The sequence below is a fragment of the Parasteatoda tepidariorum genome, chromosome 10 (assembly GCF_982258835.1).
Source record: "Parasteatoda tepidariorum strain Cologne lab strain chromosome 10, Ptep-v5.0, whole genome shotgun sequence".
Classification (NCBI taxonomy): domain Eukaryota; kingdom Metazoa; phylum Arthropoda; class Arachnida; order Araneae; family Theridiidae; genus Parasteatoda; species Parasteatoda tepidariorum.
The window spans coordinates 71,017,162-71,032,395 of NC_141764.1; the positions used below are offsets into that span (position 1 = coordinate 71,017,162).

General features: G+C 26.9%; 2 protein-coding genes across 6 annotated transcripts in view; one reads left to right on the forward strand and one right to left on the reverse strand.

The window, feature by feature from the left end:
• The window catches only part of Ziz (dedicator of cytokinesis protein Ziz), an 85,891-nt gene extending 83,526 nt beyond the window's left edge, over positions 1–2,365 (forward strand). For both annotated transcript variants that reach the window (XM_087152670.1, XM_087152671.1), the window contains one exon: positions 921–2,365. In XM_087152670.1, coding sequence (XP_087008796.1) covers positions 921–1,016 — 96 coding nt within the window. In that variant the 3' untranslated portion in view covers positions 1,017–2,365. The remainder of the gene's footprint in view (positions 1–920) is intronic.
• A 7,181-nt stretch (positions 2,366–9,546) lies between these two features.
• LOC107444798 (uncharacterized) overlaps positions 9,547–15,234 on the reverse strand; it is a 28,369-nt gene continuing 22,681 nt past the window's right edge. For all 4 annotated transcript variants that reach the window (XM_016059022.4, XM_016059021.4, XM_071184081.2 and 1 more), the window contains 5 exons: positions 14,441–14,537; positions 13,454–13,591; positions 12,471–12,544; positions 12,095–12,229; positions 9,547–9,686 (listed from right to left, as the gene is read on the reverse strand). In XM_016059022.4, the coding sequence (XP_015914508.1) occupies positions 12,131–12,229; positions 12,471–12,544; positions 13,454–13,591; positions 14,441–14,537 (408 nt within the window). In that variant the 3' untranslated portion in view covers positions 9,547–9,686; positions 12,095–12,130. The remainder of the gene's footprint in view (positions 9,687–12,094; positions 12,230–12,470; positions 12,545–13,453; positions 13,592–14,440; positions 14,538–15,234) is intronic.

The following is a 15,234-nucleotide window of genomic DNA, read 5'->3' on the forward strand; positions in this document are numbered from 1 at the left end:
CCCGTGTATATTATTTTCTATGTAAAAATTTAATGAATTGAAAACTTGTGCATTCACGTTATCATGTAAAACTAATTTCAATAAACACAAAACACTATCTATAACTAAAATAAATTCAGTGGCACGACAGCCCATAGAGGACCAAGGCCTTCTCAGTTTTCCTGACCTTGGGCTCTGGAGTGCAGGAGCAGATGTTCCGGTTTGGTGGTCAGTCAAACGCAGATCTCCCAGTGTTTAATCCCCAAGCATACTTGGTACTCATATTATCAACCCACTGAAGGGATGAAAGGCTGAGTAAATCTTGCCCGACTTGAGGATTGAACCCAGGACCTGTGACTCGAGAGCGTGAAGCACTACCATGAGTATTAGATGCTTTACTTATAAATAAAGTAGTTGAAAGATCTATGAATGAATATGCAATATTTTCTGTCATTCAAAACATTTTTGAAAGCTATAAATTTTTAACTTTATTATTTTAGTGGTGAGTGATATCTGTTATCTCAAATAACCAACAGTTTGAAAAATTAACTCAAAGAAAAATTTAAAAAGGCAGAAATGTATGGTTTGCTGCATTCTGCTTAAGAAACAAGTTTTTATTATCTCCAAGTTTCAAACATATTTAAACAAAGTTTTCTGTTGCATTTCAGACTGTCCCAACTGAAATATTTAAATAAATATCTGTTGATTTTGCCCTCAGAATGTTTCACATTATTGTTGCTGCTAATACTCTGTTAGCAGCACCATCTGTTGATGAACTTTGTAACTAAATTTGAAACTTAGATTATCATATATGTTTCCTGAGGCAGAATTCAGCAAACTCTACATTTATATCTCCTTTCATTTTCAAATTGTTAATCAGTTTTGGGAGAGTTTTAACTTGTTCAAGTAATACTCTTTAAATGATGATTCCTTTTTTACAGCTGTACTATCAAGAAAGAGATGTACTATCCTTAAAACGTACTTCTCTAGATGTCTTTAACTACATAAGTGGTTCTCCTAGTTCAAGCAATGCGTGATTACTTAGACTACAAGCCAAAAAAGAAAAAAAGTGCCTTTGTTTTGGTGAAGGCATGAGTGAAGGGCTATGTGTCATTGTAGATAGAAATCCATCTTTCTCTATGTTAATATCCTTCATTAATGCAATCTTTTAGTGCAATTTGTAAGATAATTCTGTCTTTAGTGTAATATATACATATTTATATTTTTATTCTACGGGTATAACACTATGATGCGCCACTTTTAACTGTAGATTTTTTTTCATATTTCATGATTTTTAAAAAGGTCATTTGTTTTTTACATTGTTATTTTTTATTTAACTTTATATAAGGGTATGTCTGAAGAAGGTTGAAATAGAAATATATCTAACTTTAACCTCATAATATATGTATGGGATAATTCATATTATTATTATTAGCACTCTAATGTATTATTATTGTATAAATACCAGATGCAGTACAAAAAGTTTTTTTCTCCTACATTCTTAATTTCTTTCTTTCCATTATATTTCAAAAAATTCTCAACCTTTTTTTTATGAGAGTATTTTAGTCTTAATTTCTTTCTTTCCATTATATTTCAAAAAATTCTCAACCTTTTTTTTATGAGAGTATTTTAGTCTTAATTTCTTTCTTTCCATTATATTTCAAAAAATTCTCAACCTTTTTTTTATGAGAGTATTTTAGTCTTAATTTTTATTTTTTGCGTCTTTAGATTTCAAAACTTTGCTTTGATGTACAAATTATCATTATGACCTAGATTTTGAGGACTTAAAAAATGTTCTTAAAATATTTTTTAAAAAAATATCCTTACAATATAAAAATATGCCCCTAAAATAGAAATAAAAAAAATCACTTGTTAGCAGAAATTACATTCTAAAATACTATTTCCAATTTGAAATAAAAATTAAAATGGGATGACGGAACTAACATAATTGAAAAACAAGGTAACAAGAGATACTAAAGGTTTCAAAAGGGAACAGAAAAATATTAAAAACAATTTCATATAAAAAAATAATCAAATACTAAAAAATTCCAAAAATATAATCTATACTTTATAACACATAAAAAAGAGCCTTTAAAAGAGAGCTCCAAAAATCTTAGACAGTACGATACTTTTTCTCACATTGTTTTTAAAGCTTTTTTATCTCATCTATTAAAAGTTAGAAATGAACATTTTTAATGGTCAAATGTAAAATTACATTATTTATAATAAAATGTTAGCTTTCCAGGGAAATTTACTAACTAAATTATATTACCTTACAATGGAAAATATTATTTGTAAATAATCTTGAAAAAAAGATGAAATAAGACACTAATGATTATTTCCAAAATGATGGTAAGGTAAACATCTTTCAAAAAAGAAAGAAAAATCCTAAAATCTTACGAGGAAAAAAAAAAAAATTTTTTTAAATGGCGGGAAAATTTACCGAATTTCGTTCCGGTTTTTTTGGTTTTCCGATTTCTTGATAATGGGTTCTGTACTGTAATTAATTTTTTAAAGACTAAGCATTAATGTAGACAAAAACTGCTTCTGTATTTAGACCTTGGATACATAACAACCGAAATTTTAATAAAGACAGAATATATATAGATATATAAAGGAAGTAGCAACTTATTACTATAATTTTTTAGGGTAAATAAAATTGTGTTTAGTTAAATCACTGGTTTGAAATTTCAACCAGTAAAGGCATTTCAACCTTTTACAGATATACCTAATTCTGGTTTATTTTTATTTAGATTTTTAAATTGTAACAAGATATTTTTGAATAAAGACTGTTGGGGATAATATCTATGATTAGGGACTATAGTTTGTTTGAGTAAAAAGAAGTATGGCTTTTACTAATCATAATCTACCAACTACTCATAAAATTTAGAATTGATTTCTTTAAGTGCATTTGAAATAAAATTTTGAAAAGTAATCATTATTATGCATTAATTAAAATATTAAATTTAAATTCTCATTCAGAATCATAATTTTCATTTCAAGAAGCAAGCATTTAAAATTCACCCAACTGTCTTTATAATGTATCCAGTATTAAAGCATTTACTTAATGAGATTGTATATTTTATAGACTAATAGTTAAGTCTTTTATGTATTAAATTTAATTGTATATTTCATTGAGTTATAGTTTTAAAGTTTTATCTATGTCAAATTTAAAAGTTTTATTTTATTTTTATAATTAGCTTATCATTCATGCTTCAGCAACTTTACGACTGTATTTACTATTTAGAAGAAACTAGCATAGCATAAAAACTTTATAAACATTATTTTCATAACAAAAAAAAGCTGCATTTAAACATGCCTTTATCTGAATCATCATTTTACGTTGTTATATATTTTGATTAATACTCTAGGAAATCCTTATGATATATTTTCATTTAAACAATATAAATTACAAGAATGCAATCCATTTTCGATTGTCTTTTTTAAATATTTCATGCAATGTCGTATGAGGCATGGTCACAAAACTAACTTTGATTCATGAAAAAAATGTTAGAAAATTGCTTCCTAGTAAGTTTCTCCTATGAGCAAATAACAAAGTTTTTTTTTCTTAACCCCTTGTTTCACAGTGGTTTAAGAGCGCAACCACTTAATTTTGCCAAGCATTCTACAACCAAAAATGTAGTAGTTTTAATTTTATAAACAGCAAGGTTTCTTATCTACTGCTCTTAACTCTGAAAAATGTAAACATAAAGGGAATCGCTTCAATTTAGACATTTTTATTCAATGGCCCTTCTGGGCTAATATTTTGATCCAAATTTTTTCTGTGATGCGAAGAGTTACAATTATTTTTATAGCTTCGAAAATCATTAAAAAAAACTCAAGAGCCAATTAATAATATGTTTAAGTGAATTTCTTAACATTATAAATTAACTCTTTTGAATTGATTTTGAAACTAAATGACTCATAAACCTAAAGTAATTCTATGTAAGTTATAATAATTAATCTTAATCCTTTTTTAAATCTATTTCCTTTGTGTATAAGGTGTGTTTGAAAAGCTTAGTGAATCGGTGTCATGAAACAAGAGAATCAAACAATTGGCATTTAAAGTAATTACCAGTAACTAAAATACATATTTGGAATCAGTAATACAGGTTCATTCCTTTTAGCTCGAGCGCTGTTGCAACGTCAAGAAACATCGTCCTTATTTTCTTCTCTAGTGTTTATAACCACACACAAAAAAAAAACACTTTTTACTCAATATTTACCCATTATACACTCCCTATATTGATTCATGTTTCTGTTGTTGGTTTTTCTAATTTGACATTGTTATATTTCACAAACACTACTTTTCGCACTAACTGGGTAAAATTTGTAGCTAGGGTTTACAGCACCTGAGAACTAATGCAGTTTTTGCACCCCCTCAAATTATGATCTGAAGTAATTAGGAGAACAATACTTTGATTTGAATAACAGAAAAAAATCATAAGCATGGAAGGAACTATGCATACAATAAATATGCTTTAAAATTATTTTATAGTAAAATATAAGACTGAACTAACGTCAAAGAAGTAAAATTTAAACTTCATTAATTAAGCTTCCTCTATAAATGTAGATTTCTGTTTTAAATTATTTTAAGCAATTTTTAAAAAAAAATAATGTTATTTGATCTCTAGCAAACCTGTGAACTAATTTTATACGAAACACGTGACTAAAAGTGATACCAAGCACGTGACATGTTGTAAACACATGACTTGTCATTCCTGAGTGACATTTTTTTACAAAATAATTTTGTGAAAATCTTTAAGTAGTAATTCTGAGAGAAAATGTTAAAAAATGATTTTAATTTGCCACGCATTTATGACAAATATTAAATAAATATTATTGAACAATTCCTTCACTAAACATAGTGCAATGTATCATACGGGTACTGACATTGAAATAAATTTAGATGCATTTTATTTTGGAATTTATTTGTATTTATGTAACAAGAATTTTGCATCCCTCAAAGGCTATGTCTGAGAATAGGTGTCTCTTCTAGTTAAGCCACATGCACTTTACTTTCTCTTAACTGTTATGATTAGGATGCTAAGTGTACAAGCAACATTCTAACCAGTACAGTAAGTCAACTGTGGGACCATTCACTGAACATTTCAAACACACTTTGCATCAAAATTTGTTTCGAAAAATCGGGGTTTTAGAAGTATCACAATTTAGTTCAATTTGCAATATTTAGTTGAAAAACTTATATATTAATATTGTTTTATGTAGCAAAAATTATTTATATTTTTCTGACTACTTCATTTAATATATTAAATAAAAGATATGTTTGCACAACAAAAACTGCAACCAATTTTAAATGTTAATTCTTTGAAAACATGCATTATTTCTTTCATTATTGCATTATTTCTTTCATTTATTAGAAAAAACTTTCATTATTGCAATTTTTAAAAACTATTTAAGAACATTAAACATAGGTGTGTCTGACGGTTAGTTTCATTAAAAGTATGCTAAAATTAAAATGACTTTTTATTAATAAAATCTGAAAAAAGTTAATTACAATTTTAAAATTGTTTACTGTATTTTTCCAAGATTTGTGGAATTCTCATATTTAAAAATAAAAATAATTAATGCTCGTGTCTTCATCTCTAATTATAAAATTTTTTATTTAATGACAAAAAAAATGGGTCAATGGTTTTGAACTCAGTTAGAAAAAAGTTAACTGCATTATAACTCTTATTGTATAAATCTTGCATAGTTTTGATATAATTCATTTATAACTGTAATCAATGATCTTCCATTTAGAGATAATATTTCTATGAATTTTTGAGAAAATTATAAATGCTTTTGCTTCAGAAGGTAATGCTTCATGATTATTTTCTTTAGTTCGGGAAATTTTTAAATAATGAATACTAATGTTAGACATTTCTAGTGAATTCCCATAGGAAACAGAATAATAATAATTTATTTTCCCTTTTTTTTAAAAAAAAATTTAGTTTTAGGATATAATGAAGAACAATTGTAAGCATAAAACGGCTCTCAAAAATTGGCTGCTTAAATTATTTACATAAGGTAATTTTTCTTTACATTTGATGAAAAAATTTATATTTTATACTAATATCCTTAGGATTATTTGCCTCAAACAAAAAACGCTTTTCTACATAAATTTGATTAAGATATAGTTGTCTAAGCTAAGCCACAAAGTCTGAGGCCATCTGGTGCTATGGAAACAAGAATGGCACATTTTAGGGAGGGTAGCTACACTCTAGGATTAACGCAATAGACTGAAGAGAGAGATTCCCTTTCTCTCGCTGACCCGAGCCGAAACCACGCCAAAACAGCACCCCTACTTGAAATAGTTATACCTTGTTACCATAGTCACTGCCACAGGTTCAGACGAATGACAGGTTCAGACGACTTATTTTAGACAAACTGTAGGTCCCCCTCAGCAGGTTTCTTTTTTTCTTTTTGATAAATGTAGATTTCATTCTCAGATCTGCTGCAATTAAACTTCTGCGAATGGCCAGGGCCCATCTGGAGCTGTCGTCCCAGTGAGGAATTAAATCCTCTGACTTATTAAAATTTTTAAAGCTAGTTTAAGTGTAATTCATAACATTCACCTTTAAAATCAAAACAGGGTTTGTTTATGTAAATGAACTGATAAATGTGCAATTACTAGATATATTTGCTTATTAAAACATTTTATATAATAAAAAACTGAACATTTAGAATGAACTGCTTAGAGTTTTTCAATGCAAATTTAAATATAATTCATTATATTTATCATTTAAAATCAAAACATATTCTGTTATTATAAGACTAATGTTCAATTAATAAATGCATTTCCTTAAAAAAGTTTATATGAATTGTATTAATAAAAAAAAGACTGATAAATGTGCAATTAATGCATACTTCCATGTAAATTAAGGTGCTAATTATTTTTTACTAACTTTTTATAGGCTGAATATGTATTTTTCTTTTAGTGCTTTATAACATTAAGAATAACAGCATTATTATTTAAATGGGTGCTTTGAAAAAATATAATGACTCCTAAGGGTCATTATCTTTTTATCAATCATTGTCATTTTTTAGTTAATGAATTGTCATATGGCATGTATATTAGTGATAATACTACTAGTACTATAAATGACTGCCGCAATTTCTAACTTGGCTGCAAAGCTTTTGTTCTTATATAGCATGTGATATTTTGACATTTTAGTTGTAAATACATTTCTTACTCAGTGTTGAAAATTTATTAGTTGTGTATTTAAATGTTTAGCTTATTTATGTGAGCACCTGTTTATATGAATCTTTATAAATACATCGTATAGAATTTGTAAATAGGAAATATTTTATCAATTCTAACAATAAGAATATGTATTTTACACTGTACTTTTGTACCATAATGTTTATTTTTATCGCTCATTTTTGATTTAGCATTCTACCTAATGCTTTACTTTTCTTCTGTATATTATAAGTTATAAAATGTATTGGATCAGTGTTCTGTTGTTTTTAAACTTTTATTTTAAAAAAAATTTCTAGAATTAATAATAATTTAATCTTTCAGAATTAAACTAACCCCACATCAGCCTACCTTAATAGACCAAACAAAATTTTACTTTGCTACTTTTACAAGAGAAGAAATTTCCACTTTTTTTTTCTTTCTGTAAAATCTTAAAGGAACAGTCCATAAATGCTTGTAGAAAAGGCATGGGGTAGTAACAAGTGTGACATTCCACATTTTGATTAAAATACATTTCAAATCAGCTGATTAAATTTTTTTTTATATTTATGTTAAAATAAGTACACATCTAATAGTTATACTCATATTTGCCATTAAAAATAACATTTAAAAAAAAATCTATAACCTTTGTTTTGCAGTCATGTAATTATTGCTGGAGAAAGAAATTACCTGAAACTTTTTTCTCAACGTGTAATTTTTTTTTCTGTATGTATTTTTCTTTCTTTTTGTACGTAGAAGATACAACTCATTTCTATGCACAAAAGTAACATTTATAAAATTTAAAGAGAAAAAACAAAATATAATTTTTTTATCTTATACATTTTTTTCTCACCAACACATGAAAGAATATATACATTGAAAAAAAGATACATATTCCTCTTATATAATAAAATGTTTATCTTTCATTTTTCTCATAAACACTTAAAATATATATATTGAAAAAAAATACATATTCCTCTTTTCACACTTTGTGATTCATCATCGCATAAAAAAAATAAGAATTTTAAACACCATGAAACTTACGGCAATAACTGAAAAAAGATTGATGATAAAAACGTGTATTTACAACACAATTAAAAGAAGGATTAATTAAATGGTTACGAGATTCATGTGCAGTAAAAAATAAAAATATCGAGATTTTAAAGAATGTGAAAATCAGTTAGTGATAACTCCCGAAAAATTGATTGAAAAGAAAATGATAGAATTATCATATCAAATAGGTCAGGTGTGCTAATTGAATTTTCCGTATCTTATGCTACAGGAATAATCATTTTTTAGCTTCGAGATTTTAAAAAATCATATGAAAGTCGACAGAAATAACAGCCAAAAAATAAAATACCGATCAAAGCATTGCCTAAATTTAGCACATATCAAGCGTGTCAAGTAGCAATTATTTTCATGTGTGATTGGAATTTCTCTTTCCCTCTTAATATTGTATGAAAATATCAGGTTTAAAAAAATATGTGCATATTAGTTGCAACAATTGTGAAATTGTTGCGTCAAAAAAAGTGACTAAAATATGCAATTTTATATTCTGATAATAATGTATGAAGAGTATAGGGATTTTTTTTTTTAAAATGAGAGAATTTGCTGTAATAGGTACTAAAATGATCGAAACACGGCATGAATATATATGATTGGTATTAACGCAAAGCGAGCGTGTCAAAAATTGATTGCTCAATTTTGTGTGTCGTAATAATATTGGAGTTCTTAAGAACCACAAGAAAATTTATGGCAAAAGAAAAGAAAAATATCGAAACACGGATTTACAATGGTACAGAGTGCGTTGAAAAGTGATCACTGAAATGCACAATTTGAAATTTCCATGTCGCAATATCATTTTAAAAATTAATTCGATCTAATTGTAGCCAAACAAAAAAGAGGGCAGATATATCACATTGATTAAATAACTCTTCCATTACTAGTCGGAAATTGCAACAGAACTGCTAAATGTAAGTTTAAAAGAAAAATGAGAAAAAACATTTTTGTTTAAACGAACGATATTTTAAATTTTTGCCATTTCGTAATTACTAATTTAGATTATCAATTTCATACTTTTGTGTTTGATTCAGTGGTTCACAATTATAGCTATAGTGTTCGATAAGTTTGAAACAAAGTTCCGTTTTTCCCTAGCAAATCTGCATAAAAAAGTCATCGCGCGTGAATGAGAACGTAGAAGGGAAGAAAAAAATGGAGAGAGCATGCAGGTAAGGGCGGAATGAAAGTCGTGAAAAAATTTGTAGAAACAAATTATTGATTCAAGGAATTCCTTGAATTAACGGAAAAATCACACGCCTAGTTTTGTTTTTGAATTGCCAGCATACGTATATATAATATACAGAATATTAACAATAAAAACTATACAATTCTTTTTAAATAATGTGTTTTATTGATTAGAATAGTATATACAATTTTTTTCTAATAAAATAATTAAAAACAATGCATTTAATTGAACTATTTCAATCAAGCAAATCTGTCGTGTTGAAATACAGAATTCCATTGTATTCTAAAAAGAGAAAAGTAACACTTCTTAGTATCATAAATTTTAACTTACTTGTATTATAAATATAAAAATTTTAAATTAAACTTTTCAAATGGTATTCAAGAATTATCAAATTGGCTAATTTCAAGCTTCTTAATTCAGGCAATATGGGTGGCAAAAGTTCAGGGCTTAGATAGTAATTAAAAAAATTATTTTATTGTCTTTGAACAAAACAATAGAATTTTGTCCACAATTAGTTAAACTTAATCATGGTCCCCAAAATACCAAAGGTAAAGTTGTTCAGGTATAACAATATTAAGTTCATTAAATTACTCTAAAAGCTAGTATCTATACCGGATGTACAGTACGTAAAAAAAAAAAAAAATACCGACCACCCAGAATAACATTTGATCTAATGATTGGATCTTCATGTTCTAGGACTCAATCTTAATGGCTCGCGTGGGTACCTTCAAATACAATAATTAATAAGTGCAGACGATATTTTAAGTTACGAAATCAGACCCAACAACGTATTTTCTCTGAATAAACATACCTTTTTTTCAATAGATTCGGATTTCCGACACCCAAAATAATGGGAAAATAGTTTGGTTAGGAGTGCTCCAAAATTTTATCCCCTTAATGTTAATTTTACTTTTTGCGTATTTCACTAAATCTCAAGAATTTTGTAGATGGATTGAAAATTTTTTACACACAATTATAAAATTTGTTAATACAAAGAGTCATAGAACGTGCAGATCAAGGGGGTTTTTGAAACAAACTAATTATTTTATAGTTATGAACTACGGTCGAACTGTAATATAAGAGTGAAGGAACTGTAATATTTGCTCTTTGCAACAGTGTGCTCGAAAAAGGGTTTGGAAAAATCATAAAGGTTTATATGTACCTTTATAATTTTTTTCATAACATACTAATGTAGCATTTTCTTAAATTATTCTTTATTTCGGTACCATACAAAGGAAGTTGATTTGTTTCAAACTGTCTCTTTGCTGTGGTCTTAATCTTTGGATTCGACTTGTGGCCAGAAAAACTTGGTCAACATCATAACGGAATTAGCTGAGCCGATGATGTAGAATTTAGTCTAAAATTTATGAATCGCACAGATGTAGCTTGCTAAAATCAGGATTCGCTGGTTAAAGCAACCTATGCTCCAATAGATTTAACATATTACCTACCAAGTATTTCCAATTTCTTCGCTAAATTCGGGTTCAAACTAAATCGTGACTCGTTATAAGAGAGTTCAACTGCAATATATCTTTTTTAAATTCATCCTTTGTCTTTCTTTATCTTAACAGAGATTGGTCAGCATTTGAAAACATTTTTGTTCCTTTTCGCTTATAAATAAATCAGTGACCGCATATGTTCTTAGTTTTTAGATTTCATTTTCCAATGAATGATCCAAGAATATATATCTCAAAGTTAATCATCATCATGGAACAGGTTGTTCATACAAAGTAATCCCTACTTTACAATACAAATTTCAAGTATAGGAACTGTACATAAGTACTGCGTGTAGTTACACGATTCTTCTATTATATAGGAATGTATGTATACAGTAAGCCATAAAAGTACAACCTGTAAAAGAGTGTTAGTTGACAGTGGCACTGACAAACAAGTACAACATTTAAAATGAGTATTTAAAATTAAATTCAACAACAGGGTACACTGTTGTCAGAGTCAGGAGCATTTGGTGTACCATTTCGAATATTTTAGCAAGTTAAATAAAATTAGGTATTCATTTACTTTAAAAAAATGTTAATAATTAAATTAGTGAGAGTTTTTTGTGGTTCTTTTTAGTTATGATGAATACTTATAGTGCAAAATTAATGGTCGTTATAGTCCTCAGTGCGACCACAAAAAAAAAGGCAATTAAAAAATAGTCTGTCAATTGACACTCAATTTCCTTTTAATTTTTTTTTTTTTTTTTTTTTTGAAAAATGCACCTCAAGAGCATTTTATTATAATTTTAAAATAAATATGGAATTATTATGAATATTTTATAAGGTTTTGAAAATTACTTGTTTCTTAAAATTTTTCTACGTTTTAGAAATGAACTTTGTAATGATCACCATATTTGAGAAATGCTTCATATTAATATCACTAGCTTTTAATTGTTTAACATTTACAATATTTATAAAATTTCTTAATTTTGCCTTATACTTACAGAACATTTATAATAATCAAAAGTCCTGTAGTAGAATATTAGATATGTTTCTGCTTATTAACCGAGATGCAATATTTCTATTTGTTAAAAATTCTAACAGTAAGAAATTTATCTGTTCTTAAAACTATGCCGACAATAGAAATAGATCACTAACTTTAAGTGAAAAAATTTTATTAACTAAATCGGTAGTGACTATTCAGCTTATTAGTTCAAAAGCTTGTAGAAGTATAGCAAATTTTAGTTAACTTACCATTATGTAAAAGAGCTTTAAAAGCAGAAACAGTTATCATGAATTCTTTTCTTTAGAGTCGTCAGTAGATTTCTTTATTGTGTTTTTTGTTGGAATTTCCATTGTGGAAATTGTGATAACAGTTTCTTGTGAATCCTGCAAAAATTAATAATGAATAAATAAATAAACAACTCTTGAAGATAGAAAAATTTTAAGGAGAAAAAATTAATTATATTTTTTAATATTCTGCATTCATTGTAATTTGCCTAGGAGTAAAGTAAGATTAGTTGTAAATGAAAAAGAAGAAAGAAAGAAAATGGTAAATAAATAATCAGAAAAAAATAATTTCAAACAGTAAAATAAAATATAATATGGTCAATTTAATATTTTTAATTACCATTGTATCATCTCCTTTTTCGAATCTTTTTAGGATGTTAGAATCTCTGATATCTGACAATGAAGCAACTTCAGCTATAAAAGATAATAATCATTAAATCAACTGTAAAATGAGAATCCGAAAAATTACAGGATGAATAAAGATCAATAGTGAAAGGATTAAAAGTTTTGAAGAATTAACAAATAAAAATTTATTACACAATTTCCAATTTTACTCTAAAAGAAATCATAATTTTGTTGTTGTTCTGGCATAACGTAATTAAAGAGAGTATGATAGCGATCATACAATTTAAAAATTTATAAAACCTTAAATTTTATTGCAATAACATATAAAAACACTTTTCCTCAAAAATTTCAAGAAAAAAAAAACATTGTGCAACATAAAAATAGCAAAATTTATAAAATTAATTGAATAACTGCAAAAAACAGTGGTGTATATGCCACATTAAATATAAAATATGTTAGTAAATTACAACAGAATTCAAGTAAATGCGAAAGTCGAATCTTGAATAATTAGTCTAAAATAGCATAGTAGCACGGGTTGCATTTGATGAGATGCATGTCTTGAATGAAGACATGGTACAACATACCTGGCAAGAGAGAGACAGGTAAGAAAGGCAGATGTCATCGAGTTCATACATACTAGCTAGAACACTTTAGAGATTTTTTTCATAGTTTGAAGGTAATTTTGTTTTAATCTTCTTATTAAATCATGAATCATAATTCAATACAAAGCAGTATTTTTTAATAAATGATTTCCACAGACACAATACACACTTTTTTTTCTTGTAAATTGTGTAGCTAAAAATATTTTAAGACTTCAAACATTCAATTGTTTTAAGACATGATTTGATTAACTTGTCAACACCATATGAAATCATCCATGTGATTTATAGTGAATTAAATTGAAACTAACTCATTACTGGTAAGGATAAAATGGCACTAAATACCGAGAGTTAAACAAAGTACATAGATATAACTTACAAGACGTGTCAATAGTTTTTATAATTGAAGTAACAGTCTTAGAAATAGGTGTTGAGTCAATAACAGTTTTTATTAAAGTTTCACCAGGAGTAGTTGTATTTTTTGAAGGTTGTTCTTTATCTTTCTTCGCTAAATCACCTGGAAGATAAAAAAAATAAAAAAACTAGTACTGAGGATTAAAATTAAAAATAGTTCAAAATACTAAAGTAACTCAGCAAAACTGATTTCTAGTAAGAATGAATATGAAAAATCTTAAAAGCTATAAATCAGTTCCATTTTTTTTTTTTAAAAAAGGTCTAAAAATTTTCTTAAAAAACAAACTAAAATTTTTACAAAGAGAAAAATTAAATAGTTTTTTCTTTTAAAAAAAGTTTGTATTTTGTAGTCAAAAACTGCTTATTAACATTACATGTCTAGTGTTCACACCAGCAATGAAAATTTAAAGGTTCAATACGTTCCACCTTAGTATTCATTTAATTGTTCAAAAACTTAATATAGTAAACAAATTTGAAGGGGGAAAAAATCAAACTTTACAATTGCATAATTCATGTTAAAGTACGCATAAAAAATAATTAATTGAAATCTATTACACCCAGAGTTATTACCCCACAATGATTGAAGATTAGTATTTATTAAAATTAAGTTAAAAAAGATAAAATTATATTAGTAAATATATTAATATGTTGAGATTAAATAAATAAATGAGGAAAACAGAGAAAGTAAGAGCCAACAAAATATTATATTGAAAAATTATAAAATCAATTCTAAAAGAGCAAAAAATGCTTTATTGATGAATAATTATACTGTCAGTACATAATTGCAAAGCACAGCACAACATGAAAATTTGAAATACAAACTAAATTTAAAATTTTTTGTGCTAAACACTTTCAGTTATTCTATTTGAAATATTGTTAAACTTAACCAACGTATGTATGAAATAATAAAATTAGTTAGAATAATTTTCTTTCCAAACATTTTTAAAGTTACCTTTTTCTTTCAGTGATTTTTCAGTTGATTCCAGAACCAATCCAGACTCTTGAATTACATCAGCTAACAAGTTCTTTTTGCACTGAATTTCGCTCAACTATAAAAATAAATTGGAGAACTGAGTGCACACACAGAATTTTTACTTCAATGAGTATAAATAAAAGAAAATATCTAAAAATATTTATTCATACATTAAATTGACACTGAAAAATTAAGAAATTACACATACAATCATAGCAGTACCAAATAAGAAAAAGAAAGAGGAATAATATGCGAAAAAATTAAAGAATGTACATAAAAAAACAATCACGAAGATCATTTTATGTCCTTTATAGCGAATTTATTAACTAAGAATATTTTTGTTTTAATACCGCTTCTTGGGATAAGAAGTATCAACTATGATAATGGTAAAATGGAAAGAAAATCATACCCCTCCTAACGTCCAGGAAAATAGCAGATCTAAGGCAGGGGTCTGTCCAGACAATTTGTGAAAGGTCCGTTTTTGGAAAATTGTTAAAAAATTATTCGTAATTTGTGAATATAAAATAAACGTTAAGTCACATTCTTTCAATCAGGGTCCTGCTTTTGTGAATTTGTGCAAATAGGGTCCTGTTATTGCAAAAAACTTTTGCAAAGAGATACAAGAGTATGCTCAGAACTGTAAAATTATAATTTAAAAAAATTGAATTTTAAAAAATAAACAGCAATTGCTGCTACTAAATTAGAGATGCATACCCTCCAACTGCTATAGAATTCCCGTAGTTTCAGAAATCTACTTTTCAGACGGTAGCAAA